Source organism: Lipomyces doorenjongii (assembly GCF_038497915.1).
Source record: "Lipomyces doorenjongii strain NRRL Y-27504 unplaced genomic scaffold V1508scaffold_40, whole genome shotgun sequence".
NCBI classification, from domain to species: Eukaryota; Fungi; Ascomycota; class Lipomycetes; order Lipomycetales; family Lipomycetaceae; genus Lipomyces; species Lipomyces doorenjongii.
Window position 1 is genome coordinate 49,292 of NW_027118107.1, and position 11,469 is coordinate 60,760.

The 11,469-nt window shown below is 48.7% G+C and overlaps 8 protein-coding genes across 8 annotated transcripts; 3 read left to right on the forward strand and 5 right to left on the reverse strand.

Moving 5' to 3' along the window:
* Nucleotides 1-390: 390 nt before the first annotated feature.
* V1508DRAFT_456731 (THO complex, subunit THOC1) lies at nucleotides 391-2,576 on the reverse strand. The gene is made up of 3 exons (XM_066942661.1): nucleotides 2,202-2,576; nucleotides 2,029-2,147; nucleotides 391-1,968 (listed from the first exon to the last, which is right to left on the reverse strand). Exons 1-3 carry the CDS (start codon nucleotides 2,527-2,529, stop codon nucleotides 754-756), a joined length of 1,662 nt encoding a protein of 553 aa, XP_066794681.1. The 5' UTR covers nucleotides 2,530-2,576; the 3' UTR covers nucleotides 391-753.
* On the forward strand, nucleotides 2,546-3,350 carry V1508DRAFT_420860 (uncharacterized protein). The gene is made up of 4 exons (XM_066940800.1): nucleotides 2,546-2,815; nucleotides 2,863-3,023; nucleotides 3,077-3,148; nucleotides 3,209-3,350. The coding sequence occupies exons 1-3, from the start codon at nucleotides 2,633-2,635 to the stop codon at nucleotides 3,120-3,122; spliced, it is 390 nt and encodes a 129-aa protein (XP_066794682.1). The 5' UTR covers nucleotides 2,546-2,632; the 3' UTR covers nucleotides 3,123-3,148; nucleotides 3,209-3,350.
* Nucleotides 3,313-4,305, reverse strand: V1508DRAFT_420864 (ClpP/crotonase-like domain-containing protein). The gene is made up of 2 exons (XM_066940801.1): nucleotides 3,746-4,305; nucleotides 3,313-3,698 (listed from the first exon to the last, which is right to left on the reverse strand). The coding sequence occupies exons 1-2, from the start codon at nucleotides 4,296-4,298 to the stop codon at nucleotides 3,349-3,351; spliced, it is 903 nt and encodes a 300-aa protein (XP_066794683.1). The 5' UTR covers nucleotides 4,299-4,305; the 3' UTR covers nucleotides 3,313-3,348.
* A 117-nt stretch (nucleotides 4,306-4,422) lies between these two features.
* On the reverse strand, nucleotides 4,423-5,840 carry V1508DRAFT_373156 (uncharacterized protein). Its single transcript, XM_066937524.1, has 2 exons — nucleotides 5,351-5,840; nucleotides 4,423-5,291 (listed from the first exon to the last, which is right to left on the reverse strand). The coding sequence occupies exons 1-2, from the start codon at nucleotides 5,383-5,385 to the stop codon at nucleotides 4,877-4,879; spliced, it is 450 nt and encodes a 149-aa protein (XP_066794684.1). The 5' UTR covers nucleotides 5,386-5,840; the 3' UTR covers nucleotides 4,423-4,876.
* On the forward strand, nucleotides 5,777-6,707 carry V1508DRAFT_420867 (uncharacterized protein). The gene is made up of 4 exons (XM_066940802.1): nucleotides 5,777-5,906; nucleotides 5,960-5,993; nucleotides 6,041-6,097; nucleotides 6,156-6,707. The coding sequence occupies exons 2-4, from the start codon at nucleotides 5,961-5,963 to the stop codon at nucleotides 6,618-6,620; spliced, it is 555 nt and encodes a 184-aa protein (XP_066794685.1). The 5' UTR covers nucleotides 5,777-5,906; nucleotide 5,960; the 3' UTR covers nucleotides 6,621-6,707.
* Nucleotides 6,611-7,688, reverse strand: V1508DRAFT_420870 (uncharacterized protein). The gene is made up of 4 exons (XM_066940803.1): nucleotides 7,438-7,688; nucleotides 7,285-7,374; nucleotides 7,094-7,235; nucleotides 6,611-7,041 (listed from the first exon to the last, which is right to left on the reverse strand). The coding sequence occupies exons 1-4, from the start codon at nucleotides 7,509-7,511 to the stop codon at nucleotides 6,703-6,705; spliced, it is 645 nt and encodes a 214-aa protein (XP_066794686.1). The 5' UTR covers nucleotides 7,512-7,688; the 3' UTR covers nucleotides 6,611-6,702.
* Nucleotides 7,575-9,662, forward strand: V1508DRAFT_420873 (uncharacterized protein). The gene is made up of 4 exons (XM_066940804.1): nucleotides 7,575-7,905; nucleotides 7,954-8,066; nucleotides 8,113-8,827; nucleotides 8,876-9,662. The coding sequence occupies exons 1-4, from the start codon at nucleotides 7,783-7,785 to the stop codon at nucleotides 9,566-9,568; spliced, it is 1,644 nt and encodes a 547-aa protein (XP_066794687.1). The 5' UTR covers nucleotides 7,575-7,782; the 3' UTR covers nucleotides 9,569-9,662.
* Nucleotides 9,574-10,994, reverse strand: V1508DRAFT_420879 (uncharacterized protein). Its single transcript, XM_066940805.1, has 7 exons — nucleotides 10,578-10,994; nucleotides 10,349-10,525; nucleotides 10,227-10,292; nucleotides 10,133-10,177; nucleotides 9,998-10,085; nucleotides 9,861-9,952; nucleotides 9,574-9,813 (listed from the first exon to the last, which is right to left on the reverse strand). The coding sequence occupies exons 1-7, from the start codon at nucleotides 10,926-10,928 to the stop codon at nucleotides 9,610-9,612; spliced, it is 1,023 nt and encodes a 340-aa protein (XP_066794688.1). The 5' UTR covers nucleotides 10,929-10,994; the 3' UTR covers nucleotides 9,574-9,609.
* Between the last annotated feature and the right edge of the window lie 475 nt (nucleotides 10,995-11,469).

Consider the following 11,469-nt stretch of genomic DNA (forward strand, 5'->3'; position numbering starts at 1 on the left):
TCAATTTCAGGCACGTTGTGACCTTCGGACACTCGGACTGGACACAAGGCTCCAGGTCAAGGATTAGTAATACTAACCGTTTCAAGCAATCCTGCCTCTCTAGGTTTAGCTTACCGCGCCGCACAAATTGGAGCCTAATCCAAAATTGTCGAACCACCGGTGCAAGTCTCGGATTTAACGGCAGTAAGGAAATCACAAAACTCTAATTTAGTTGACTGATGAACATGCGACCAGTTACTACACCTGGATTGGACCACTCAAGCTCAAGAAATGTCCCTTCGACTATCATGTAATAGGAATACATATTCCACTACACTACCACCTTAGAAGGTATTGAGGCTGAAAGTGCGATTCTATCCGTGTCGTACACTACTGCGATTTCGCATTTCATTAAAAATAGTAAAGAGCATTTGACTGGGTCGCCCATTATGGTTACGACCCGCGGCCCAGTTTATTACACATCTATCAATACAGATAACCATGGTGGACTCTTTGACGGCACTACTGCAATACCACTAATGTCTATTCATACGTAATGGATCCTTAATGCTATTGTGCATCCACCTTCATCTAGCAAACTTAAGTCACAGGCCCAGTGAGAAACGGTCTGTGATGACACCAAGGTGACGGTAAGCGACATTATCCACATTCAATTGCGAACTCCAACTCGGCAGTGTACAGGGATGACCATGACTGAAATGAGATCATCATGTCGCTCACCTATGTCGTACATTTCCACTATTGCACTACGTATCATGCATTCTCCAGCTTGATCTTCTTCGGCTCGTTCTCATTCTCCGCGTCTAATAAGGCCTCCAAACTCCGTTTAAAATATCGGGCAAATTCATATCGTGTACCCTGGGCCCTGGCTGCCCGCAACCCGCGCCATTCTTTCGATGCAATCCCTTCTTTCGTCTCCCTCGCCAATTCGGGGTCTGAACTGTCCAACAACACGTCCCGCATCTCGCGAATTTTTTCGTAGTACTCCACCGGCCCAGGGATCGCATATCGCTGTTTGTTTCGTAATAAGTCGATTCCGGTCGGCGTGTTGCTTAGCCGCGACAGCGCTGGCGTGCCCATGTTGAATCGATAAGCGCGCTTCGTACCGCGTCTACTGTCAATCTCCTTCTTCGCGTCCTCTATTTCAGATGCTGGAACAACAGGCTTTTCAAAAGAAGGAGAATTATTTAACTTCCAAGTCTGCCAGTTCGAATCGCGCGCAACGACAGACTTTAAAGAACGGGCGAACGCCGGCTCGAGATCGACCGCGGCCCATGTACTCGGCGGCCGCGAAATCGTATCCTGAGTCGCTTTTAAAAATTTGGCGAGATCAGTTGTAATCGTGCGCGGGTACATGACTGATTTGTTTGTGCCTGGAGGTGATGGAGTGTCCACGACATGGCCGAGCAAGAAATCGCAGATGAAAAACGTCTGGGCATATATCGCGCGGCGGAATAACGGGTCTCGGAGCTGCAACTCGAACAAGGACTTACTCGTGAGCCATTTCGGCACGAACGTTGCTTCGTCCTCTGGTTCAGCTGGGGTGCCAACTGCGGAGGTTTCGGCAGGTGTAGGCACCACAGAAGCAGGTGATTTTGTGCGCTCGTTTGTGGTGCCGACGGAGGCATGTATGCGAAGCTCATCCATGACCGTCTTGAGTGTGTCTCGAAACACAAGCTGCAAATCCGGTTTTATTAATAGCGTTGTCGGATCCGCGAAAACGCGCTGCAATGACCAAAACCGACTATGCAAACTTTCGCCATCGTCGGTTTCCCAGACCGTTATATTATCAGTGTCAAATTCGCCCCGAGGATTGATTCCTGATCGTTCGCTGAGCGGGAACGCGTTGGCGAGGAACATAAGGATTTTTCCTGCAAATGAGGAGTTTTGCGTTTTCGACAGGCGGCGAAGGAGTGCATTGCAGTATCGGATCAAGTCACGACCAGGCCGTTTCTGGCCATCCAGATTCTGTTTTTCCGCAAGTCAGTCTTACGTGAGTATGACTTGGTATAAAAATCTGCGACATACGTTGGCGAGTCTGTCTTCGCGATGGGAGATGTACGGCCAAAACGACTGACACCAGTCGATAGTCTGAATATCCAGCAGATCCTCAATAAATTCGTGCGCAACACGCAATTCGCAGTGTCCTTTTTCTGGTCAGCATATCATTGACGTTTAAATCATGCGCGCTATTCGCATACCCAATTCATACAAGATTAGTGCAAAGTCGATTAAGTTGCACACTCTCTGCACACGTTCCGCGTCATCTTCGATCGTGGCGTAGGAATATAGCAGTTTCTTGCCGTCGAGTTCGAGAGATTGTGCCGTGGCTGTGGCCGTGAATTCGGATATGAAACCGTTGAAAAGGTCCCGAAGGTCAGATGGCTCGAGGGGGATGGTGAGGGCGGCCGGACGGAGTGTGATCGCGTTCACAATATCTGCCAGTGGTGGCGATGCAGACGTCGGCATGAAGAGCGATTGTGCTTCTGACGAGCTGGAAGCCTTTTCCAGTGGCGCATCGAGGTCCATATCTGTAGCTGATACTGTGGAATATCTTTTCCAATATTCGATTCGATTTCAAGTAATCGATCAATGCCAACGTTGCAGAGCAATCAGTAAGGTTTGATGGCTGATGAGGCTAGGGTTAAACTTGAATTATCCTCCCTCATCGTGGGTTCAGCAGAGTACCCGACAAATAATTTCATCCCTTACTGACGACACAATGGAGATACCATCAATCAGTAAAGAGTCAGTAGACCTTGTGTCCACCAAATTCGACACAATAATAGCTGACGTCTCTGAGCGAATGAACTACGTATGTTCGGCCAGCTGTGATCAATCTGCTCTGTACTAACTAGACAGCTGATTCAACAAACTTGCCAGTCAGCTGAACGACATCACGAACAATGCATTGCGGTTGCGGACGATGCTACGTGGGAGATGGACAGACTGCGCACTATCATCGAACGGTGCGATGAGATTGAGCTTGAGTTTGCAAAGATTAAGCGGATCGGCGAGATCGTGTATGTTTGTCGCTCCACATTGCCTTTTGAATTGCTTACTAATAAATACGCAGGAAAGAATTCAAAAACCGGGTAGCGTACCTGGAGAAGCGGGCGTAGTATGCAGTCGCTTCTAGTTACTATCCGTAATACCGCAACTCATAAGTTTTATTTGAGTTTTACCAATTGCTAACTAATGGTGATAGAGAGGATATAGAAATGGGGTAATGATCTCGAGAGTAAGCATAGGACATGTATAATATTTGGAGTATGGTATGGTACGGCTGAATTGCATAAGGAAATAAGGATTAGGCGCTAAAAATGTATTTTATCTACAATATTCTACCTACATCTTGGCTCGCAACTGCGCCCTCGTTTTCTTTATCGCCGCCTCACGCTGGGCGCTTTTCTCAATTCTGGCATCCTCTTCTGCGAACGGGGTGTCGCAGTACTTTATAATTTCCCGCCACATTTCTGATTTCAACTGGCCATACGCCGGAGACGTTGCGAATATTCCGATGTTGCGAGCTTTGATAAACTCGTCCACGTCCGCCAATGAGCCTTTTGCGTCTATAATACTGAGTGCAATGGCGGCATCGGCGGTGAACCTGGCTGCCTCGAGCACGGACTTTTGATACACAGCCGGTGTGAGCTTGAATCTGAATATAGCCGACATGGGTGATGTCAGCGGTGCGCCTGATTTGTTAACGCTGTGTATAATATAAGATGGAACAGAAACCTACCAAACTCTAGCTCATTCAAGCACAGGAATCCTCTCGATGGATTCATGATTCTGTAGTCGTGACACATGGACAACATAAATCCGCCCGCAAAAGCGTGCCCGTTAATCATCGCGATGCAGGGTGTCGGGTATTCGAGAAAGCGTTTAAACAGCGGATACAATGAGTTGTCCCAGAAGCCGGGGGTCGACTTCGCCCGCTCGAGATCAAGGCCGTTTGAGTAAAATTTTTGGATACTGGACGTCGTCACGAGCGGCAACTTTTCGACGGACAAGAATGAGTCCTCGAGCACGTCGAGGGCGTGAGCGAGCGTGAGGCACATTTCCGGGGTGAGGCGGTTGTCCGGCGGGGAGTTGATTGTGAGGAGATAATGTGTGCCCGAGTCTGCCTTGGAGAGCATGACGGTGCCTTTCGACGACTCTTTGTAGATCGGAAACACAATTGGAAGTGACATTGTATTCGCCAATACTAATGATACAGATTTCGGGAAGGCGGAGAGTGCGCAGGATTGTCTACATATCTGATATTCTGGAGGCGACGACATGAAGACTGTCATCGTGAACTCCCAACCCCACACACATACTTGGACCGAGGATGTTCACCTATAGCACGAGAAGGTTAGGGTTATGAATGGTAATAGGGCAGAAAAGTTCGGTGGACATTGTAGGGCATGCTGCCGTAACTCGTGGAGCGGTTAGGATATTCGGCCAGCCGCATGGCCGAAATATTTGTGTCCATGGCGAATATTCTATATCGCCGCCATATAACTTACAGAATTATTCTTATTGACTTTATTAACTACTTAGAGCAGCCGGTTGGTGCTGGCTACAGTAACCCTAACCTGGCAAATACGTGACCGAACGTGGAGGCAATGACATCATCGATAGTTGGACACACTCATAGTAGTTCTCCGCATGACAGCGGTAATTAAGCAAATCTTTTCAATTCAATTAATATAATGTCGAGCTGCGATATCGCAATATATGTTAGACAAGGACCGTAGATTCCATAATTGACCATAGAATGATCCACAAATCTAAATCACAAGCGACAGAGTCGGTTGTATTATTGCATTGATTTCGATGACATAAATTTGTAATATATGGTAATAACATTCCAATAGCATTTGATTAATTAGACAATATCGGGACGGGTGCCCCACCAGTTAAGCACGGCAGCGAGACCAACCGTATCGAGCAACTCTGAGACGACTTTGGCAAGAATGTAATCGAGCGGCCGCTTCTCTGCAAACACATTGACAAACGCGCCGGGGACGGTGCTGATGGCGAAGAGCAAAGTACCGAGATAGATAGCGCCCTTCTGGGTGATGGTGCCAGTTGACTGGAGGAGTGCCGCGACGGCGTATGTCTTTGCAGCCGAGCCGATCATTGATGAGCCCCAGACGGCGAGCGCTCCCGCGGCTTCTTTGGACTTGATGAATTCCTCGGGCGTGTCGATGGTCTTTGAGCGGTCATAGACGGAGCCGAAGAATGGGGCGGACAGCAGCAGGCTGGTGCCGTGTGTGAAGGCGGTGCCGAGTGCGATCGCACTGTCGATGTTAGATATTGAGATGTACTGTACATACTTACACAATATAAAAAACATTACCTGGGAGAGACCGATGGGAAGAACTTCAAGGACATCTTGATAGCAGTGGAAAATGGACACAGAGACGTGCGAGTAGGAGAGTGGGAAGAGTATAGATATATATATAAGGGCCTTTATAAAGATCTCCACGTTCGAACGAGAGTAATGATCATCACGACAAGCACGCGGCCGGACGACGTCATAGTAACTGTCCAGGGAGTCTGCTGATCCCCGCCATGTGACGACCACGGAATATCAGTAAAAGGTATGTATATGGCCCCGTGCTTAAGTTACTGTGTTAGATGTTACTGCATGTGCTGCTGCTTATTAGCCTTAACAGAATTGCAGACCCGCTCATTGTGCGGCTATGGTGCATTTAATCAATAAAATGATTGCCTCGATCGAGAATCGAACTCATCTGTTACACAAACAACGACCTGGCACAGTGGTCTGCATCCAACAAAGCTTACCCGGCCCAATTATGTGCAGTGTGATTGGCCCGCGGTTCAGATTCTTCCCTTTGATTACAAGTAGCGACATCTCCTATTAGCCAGAAGATACGGTTATTGACAATAAAGTGAGTACCATTATTGATATAGTGGTGATTTTGATACTGATATAATAATTCAGAATGTCTGGTGGCGGCCCCGTTAGCATCGCGAAGGTAAGTTGTGTTGGCATACCGTGAGATATCGCCAGTAACAACAGTAGAAATACTCGCTCAGGTCGACCGGTATCTGGGAGAAGCTCCGGAAAATGCTCGTCTTGGTACGAATCTTACTCTATTTCAGTGATGTATTTGGCATGTTAATTGAATTCATTGCAGGTCCCCAATCGATCGACCGGTAATCCACTGGTTCCCCTCTACAGAGTGCCATCTACCGGCTCGCGGCCCGAAGCGGCGACCTACAGGGACCCGACAACTGTGCCTGCGTCCGATATCGCAGACAACCAGTACTATAATCGGGACACCCGTCGTGCGTATCCCCGGATAGCAATCTACAGCCAGTCTGACATCGGCGGTCTGCTCCTATACGGATCCGCCGCCAAGCCGAGAATCGCAAAGGGCGATGCGGGCGAGAAGGCCTTAACAACGATTAAAGACGGCTCCCTTAGTCTGACCGACACTATTAAGGAATTACCGAAAGACATCATTTTTGGCGAAATCCTGGACAAGGACGGGCTGCCTCCGTTTCCCACGCCGCTGCGAAAGAACTTGAAGTGGGAGCTTTTGACCGAGACAGAGAGCGGAATGTACAATGACCAGTATCCGGTTAGAACGTTTCATTAGATTGTAGATTATGAATACATGTTATCCATTATAAACCACAGTAATCTTATCTACGACTTCAATTCCTAATACAACCAATACATTAAGTTCCACTGGCGCAAATTGCCCCGAGATCTTCAAGTTCGGACTTGATCTGTATCCGGCAATACGACTCGAACGCGGTCATCAACGGGGTGACCACGATCTTTCGCACAAGCCCGTCCACCTTAAGAAATATCTCGCCCGCTGCGGACGGCCAAGGGAATTGTCGGTCCTGCTCGACGACAAGCGCGATGATTTTGTTGTATATCTGTATGAGCGTCTCGCAGAGTATGATCACGACTTCAGAGTAGTCAAGCTCGAACGGGAGGAACGGCGTCTTCAAATACACATACTCTACTTCAGACTGATTTCGCGATTTCGACGACCAAAACAGTAAGCCCTAGGCTGTTAACTGGAAGTACTTAAACTGTATGCAGAAGTCTTGCGAATACCTTTGATTGCCGGTGATCCAGTGAGTCGACGTAGATTTCATACTCATGCAAGAGACCATCAAACGCGTTCATATATTCAGGCCCGTCCGACCATTTTAGTAGATTCGAGAGTGACAGTCCGAGTATATAGAAGTTTGCCGCTCTATTATATTAGCATCTATGATGTGCTTAATGCTGCATACTGTGCGCACCGCTTAGTGTACCGCCGTCTGTCAAAGATCGTGCGCACATCTTTGTTCGTCAGGATCATCACATTAAGAAAATACACCTCGTTCTCGCATCTGTTTGTATTCGTCCTTCATATATATTCAATAATTCAGTAGTCTAATTCAATGTCAACTTACGTCTCCTTGATCAGTTGCAGGGTCGATATCCGTTTCAGGGACACCGCGAGTATAGATTCCAGATTAGCACTCATTGGAATACCCAAGCATTGTTGACGCGAATGCACCGAGGAGTCCTTATTCTTCGGATATTATATATAGACTATAACTCTGCACTAGGTTCTCTGAGTGTGGTATTGCAGATTGGGTATCTATATATGTGTCAGTGAGCTGGCCCTTCTCAGCGAATAAATTAACCGATGACGACGATACATGGTTCAGGAGTGACGAGCCCCTCATTCTGAGCCCCACAAACCACTGTCTTTGTGCACTCCACTACACGTTGCTCAGCAACACTTCATCGCCATGACAGCAGAGCTCAGGAAACCGTTTTTGAAGAAGCAGGTACTCAAGTTACTGAGTGACGAGACAAAGCTGGCAGACTATGTCCTCGATTTCGGCATGTGCGGAGCTGTTCAGATCGTGAAGGTACCCGATCCCAACTTCCATCCCTTTATTCACAAAGCTAATAAATAGTTCCTCTCATACGATTCCGAACCGCCAGAGCGATATATCGAAGCGTTGGTCTCGGACAAACGTGACATCGCTCACGCGATATTGTCACCTCAGTGTGTTCGCACATTCTTCTCGTATGTCTCGGTCCCGCCCAACATAATTCACAATTAACAACAATAGAATGTACTCCCGCCGCATAACCGAAAATACAAAAGGCTGCATCATCCGCATTCTCTCTGGGCGTCTGCATTTAATGCCGTCTGTCGCCATCAACCCTTTGGGTGCGATCAACGTCGATCTGGACTCATCGACTCCCATGCTCGCGACGCCTAGCATCGGCATGCCGGGACAGGAGACGAAACTGGTGCCGGTACTGTACATCACTAAATTTGCATACGTTGGTGCTGACGGGACGGATCTACTGGGTAGTCCGCAATTGTTGCGGCAAAGTAGACGTGTCAAAGCAGCGATTCACCTACGCAGCGCCGTATCGAGAAGTATCTCGAGTGTGTCGCCTGAGTCACCCAAGACGCAGAAGTTCAAAACCCCGACGCAGTTCCAAACGCCTGATCAGCCACTCGCGATTGAAGGAAGCGAAGTTGCGAACAGTGTCGACCTCGTCGTGCGTGAGGAAAAACTGGAAACGCAGGAGATTAGTATTTCAGACTTTGCGACGCAGCCGGCTCCTGATTGGACCGCAGACTCGTCTATCGAGGAGCGGGAAAGCAGAGAGATCGAACAGGAAGTTGCAGTGCACGGGACAACGTCCATGCTAGAGCTTGACGTGGGCGACCGGTCGTTTGAACGCGAATTTGTTGACACGACGGTGGAATTCTCGAGGTCGGAAGTTGACAGCGATGCCGACGGTGACGGTGAAGAAACTGGGGAGATACCAGTATGCGCTTGTGTCATCTACATATCAATCTGATACTGATATATTCAGGTGCCGCTGGAAGTGCCGTACAAGGACGGTTTTCTCGAAATCGAACCTACAATAATGAGCACTGCAGAGTTTTATCGGCCTCTTCGCGGGCAGCCGGATTCGCAAAGACAGCAACTACCGTCTTTCGATCACGTCTCATCTACGCCGGTTGACACGCCTGCGCGATCGTCGTCGCCGATATGCTCTTGGAGCTCGTCACCCCCTCCACTCCAGCGTCCGCCACCAATGTCAACTACCCCAATTGCACTGAAAAATAGAGCGTCAGAACTGGGGCAAGTGGAATACACGAATACCTCAGGCAGGCTTCAGTTTAGGAGAGCAGAGACAAGAGAGAGGGAAGATGTAGATCCCGTCCAGGTTCAAGATTCACAGTGCCCGCAACTGAATGTAGGACCGCCTTCGTCTCTAAGCGCAGTAAACCTGGACGAAGCGTATGTCCAAGTTTCTCGGCCGGATGTACTTCAGACATCAGAATTCTTGTCGCCAATCGCCCAAGGGAAGCTACGTGTCAAGATGACAAATTTACGTGAAGTCACCGTGTCGGCACCGAGGCCCGAAAACCATGAAATGAAACGCAAGAGGCGGCATCTAGTTCCGAGATTTACAGAGTTAGACATTCCTCTTGATCTCGAAAGTATGTTACTCGAAGATCGTCGAAAATTTAAAGAGCTCATCGCTCAGGAACTGGATTAGTGTAACTTGTATTCTGCGTGTGCAATATATTATATCTAATATCAACGTCTTCCGTTCTCGCCGCGTGCATCGGTCCATTCGCCTGCTCCTGTCTCACGAGGCCGCAGTTCGGCTGTGGATGCTGGCGTCGCGTTGTTGATGTAGCTCTGTAATTCACGCTCCTCGGCGAGGTCCTCGGACTCGAGGGCAGCTTTCTCGCTAGCAGAAAACTCTAGTCGTCGTTCCTGAGTTATCGCTCGGAGAGTCTGTTACTGTTAATATGTCTGACAATACAGAGCTGCTGGATACTGACCAGGACAAGTTCACTCTCCGGGATCCTGTTTCTCGATAGCTGGCCGCCTTCAGTTCGGATATATCGTCTCGACACGTCGGTTGCTCCTTCAACTTGGATGTGTCAGAATATCCTATTTTGTGTGGAATGGAACGCACCTGAAAATCCAATCGCGTACGACATCTTCTTACCCCATCCTTGCTCGTATAGCCGCGGTTGGTCCCAGGCTGTCTCGCAAGAATCGGTCTAATATGTGTGAGTATTTTATCGAAATGCAGGCGGTAATAACGCACGTGTATCCATCGTTTCTTTGTCTCTGAATATACTTCAGTCCAGACCTAACTACGTCAGCAAAACGTGGCCACTGGAGTCGCGGTCATCACTTACATGATCCTCCGCACACCATACCCATCTCGCACGCGAGCCGAGGGAACGACACAGTAGCGTAAAGCACTACCAAAAGCATCAGCAAGTCTCGACCACTCAAGTCTCGCAAGACGACAACTGACATTAGCCCATTCCCCACATCTGCCCTTTCTGAAGGTTAGCAGTTTCCGGGGATGCCCATATCGAGGAAAGCGCACGAGGGTCTTGCACGATTTGCACTCGTAAAGCTCTACGCGTCCCGCACCGTCAGCCTGTTCTTGCGGTGTAGGCGCCGTACCATGGATACCAGATGTTTCGCCCTTAGCAGACATTAGAGACTCTGACCTGACTAGCGGCACATTAACGACCTACCCCGCAGTTTGTACAGGCCGGCATGTTCACCCACGTAAAGAAATCGTCTCGGAACCACTTTAACAAAGCCCGAATGAGATGATCCTGCATGCCCCAGCTTTCATCGTTCTCAGCGGCATGCTCGGCTTCGGAGTATAGTCGCTCAAGCGGCAGCATCTCCAGTGCTTCGTCTAGCAATGTCTGATCTTCGCATGCCAGCGGCGTTCGGGACAGGTCGTGGAGTTCACGAGAGAATGGGGATGCTATCAATGGTGCAATGGGTTGCGACCTTGTCACACTTGGCACTGGCGGCATACTGCCCGTTGCAGTTCGATACCGTGCTGCCACATCGTGAATCCAATTGCCTGACATGGCGATTCTACTGCTATGCTATTGATAAGTCTCAAGTTACAGATATGAATTGGATGCGCGATCAGCACGAACTACAGAAATGAACGAACGTCGCCGTCACGTGGTCTGAGTCCCGAGGCAATCCCGTACCGGGACCCAGCATGTTAGCGAGCCATTAATTTTTAGGATATGTTTAGTTTACACTCTATCCACAGGACCCAAATCCACTGCAGCAGTAACCCGTCGATCTGCTGTTCAGTTTGGGGTCACTAATAACTCCGCCATGGGCAGAGACGTCAAGTCTTGTGTATGGATCTGCAAAGCGGAGTACAAGCAATGTTACGGATTGTAAACGTCTACACGATATTCAGCATTCGTGTCTCGAGACGGTGTACTGTTCTGGTTTGATATCTCGTCAATATCGGGTATTGTTGATACAGATCAATACAAGAGTTTCCACTGTCTAGGGCAATCCATTTGGGATCTCCCAGGCTTGACTTTGATAAGACTAACCAGTCCTACGGTATGCGAGTCTATTCACCTTCTTTGTAATAGACTATTC

What these genes read in the sequence shown, in the direction of transcription:
- V1508DRAFT_456731 (XM_066942661.1), bottom strand. Translation starts at nt 2,529, where the DNA reads ATGGACCTCGATGCGCCACTGGAAAAGGCTTCCAGCTCGTCAGAAGCA. An exon ending in ACTAATCTTGTATGAATTGG is followed by an intron (nt 2,148 to 2,201) that starts GTATGCGAATAG and finishes GACCAGAAAAAG; the next exon opens with GACACTGCGAATTGCGTGTT. An exon ending in GCGAAGACAGACTCGCCAAC is followed by an intron (nt 1,969 to 2,028) that starts GTATGTCGCAGA and finishes GCGGAAAAACAG; the next exon opens with AATCTGGATGGCCAGAAACG.
- V1508DRAFT_420860 (XM_066940800.1), top strand. Translation starts at nt 2,633, where the DNA reads ATGAGGCTAGGGTTAAACTTGAATTATCCTCCCTCATCGTGGGTTCAG. An exon ending in TCTCTGAGCGAATGAACTAC is followed by an intron (nt 2,816 to 2,862) that starts GTATGTTCGGCC and finishes CTAACTAGACAG; the next exon opens with CTGATTCAACAAACTTGCCA. An exon ending in AAGCGGATCGGCGAGATCGT is followed by an intron (nt 3,024 to 3,076) that starts GTATGTTTGTCG and finishes ATAAATACGCAG; the next exon opens with GAAAGAATTCAAAAACCGGG.
- V1508DRAFT_420864 (XM_066940801.1), bottom strand. Translation starts at nt 4,298, where the DNA reads ATGACAGTCTTCATGTCGTCGCCTCCAGAATATCAGATATGTAGACAA. An exon ending in CTTGAATGAGCTAGAGTTTG is followed by an intron (nt 3,699 to 3,745) that starts GTAGGTTTCTGT and finishes TTAACAAATCAG; the next exon opens with GCGCACCGCTGACATCACCC.
- V1508DRAFT_373156 (XM_066937524.1), bottom strand. Translation starts at nt 5,385, where the DNA reads ATGTCCTTGAAGTTCTTCCCATCGGTCTCTCCCAG. An exon ending in TTCCCATCGGTCTCTCCCAG is followed by an intron (nt 5,292 to 5,350) that starts GTAATGTTTTTT and finishes TAACATCGACAG; the next exon opens with TGCGATCGCACTCGGCACCG.
- V1508DRAFT_420867 (XM_066940802.1), top strand. Translation starts at nt 5,961, where the DNA reads ATGTCTGGTGGCGGCCCCGTTAGCATCGCGAAG. An exon ending in GCCCCGTTAGCATCGCGAAG is followed by an intron (nt 5,994 to 6,040) that starts GTAAGTTGTGTT and finishes TAACAACAGTAG; the next exon opens with AAATACTCGCTCAGGTCGAC. An exon ending in TCCGGAAAATGCTCGTCTTG is followed by an intron (nt 6,098 to 6,155) that starts GTACGAATCTTA and finishes AATTCATTGCAG; the next exon opens with GTCCCCAATCGATCGACCGG.
- V1508DRAFT_420870 (XM_066940803.1), bottom strand. Translation starts at nt 7,511, where the DNA reads ATGAGTGCTAATCTGGAATCTATACTCGCGGTGTCCCTGAAACGGATA. An exon ending in CTGCAACTGATCAAGGAGAC is followed by an intron (nt 7,375 to 7,437) that starts GTAAGTTGACAT and finishes GAATACAAACAG; the next exon opens with ATGCGAGAACGAGGTGTATT. An exon ending in TGGATCACCGGCAATCAAAG is followed by an intron (nt 7,042 to 7,093) that starts GTATTCGCAAGA and finishes TTAACAGCCTAG; the next exon opens with GGCTTACTGTTTTGGTCGTC.
- V1508DRAFT_420873 (XM_066940804.1), top strand. Translation starts at nt 7,783, where the DNA reads ATGACAGCAGAGCTCAGGAAACCGTTTTTGAAGAAGCAGGTACTCAAG. An exon ending in TGTGTTCGCACATTCTTCTC is followed by an intron (nt 8,067 to 8,112) that starts GTATGTCTCGGT and finishes TAACAACAATAG; the next exon opens with AATGTACTCCCGCCGCATAA. An exon ending in AAGAAACTGGGGAGATACCA is followed by an intron (nt 8,828 to 8,875) that starts GTATGCGCTTGT and finishes TGATATATTCAG; the next exon opens with GTGCCGCTGGAAGTGCCGTA.
- V1508DRAFT_420879 (XM_066940805.1), bottom strand. Translation starts at nt 10,928, where the DNA reads ATGTCAGGCAATTGGATTCACGATGTGGCAGCACGGTATCGAACTGCA. An exon ending in CAAAGAAACGATGGATACAC is followed by an intron (nt 10,086 to 10,132) that starts GTGCGTTATTAC and finishes CACACATATTAG; the next exon opens with ACCGATTCTTGCGAGACAGC. An exon ending in CGGAGAGTGAACTTGTCCTG is followed by an intron (nt 9,814 to 9,860) that starts GTCAGTATCCAG and finishes TAACAGTAACAG; the next exon opens with ACTCTCCGAGCGATAACTCA.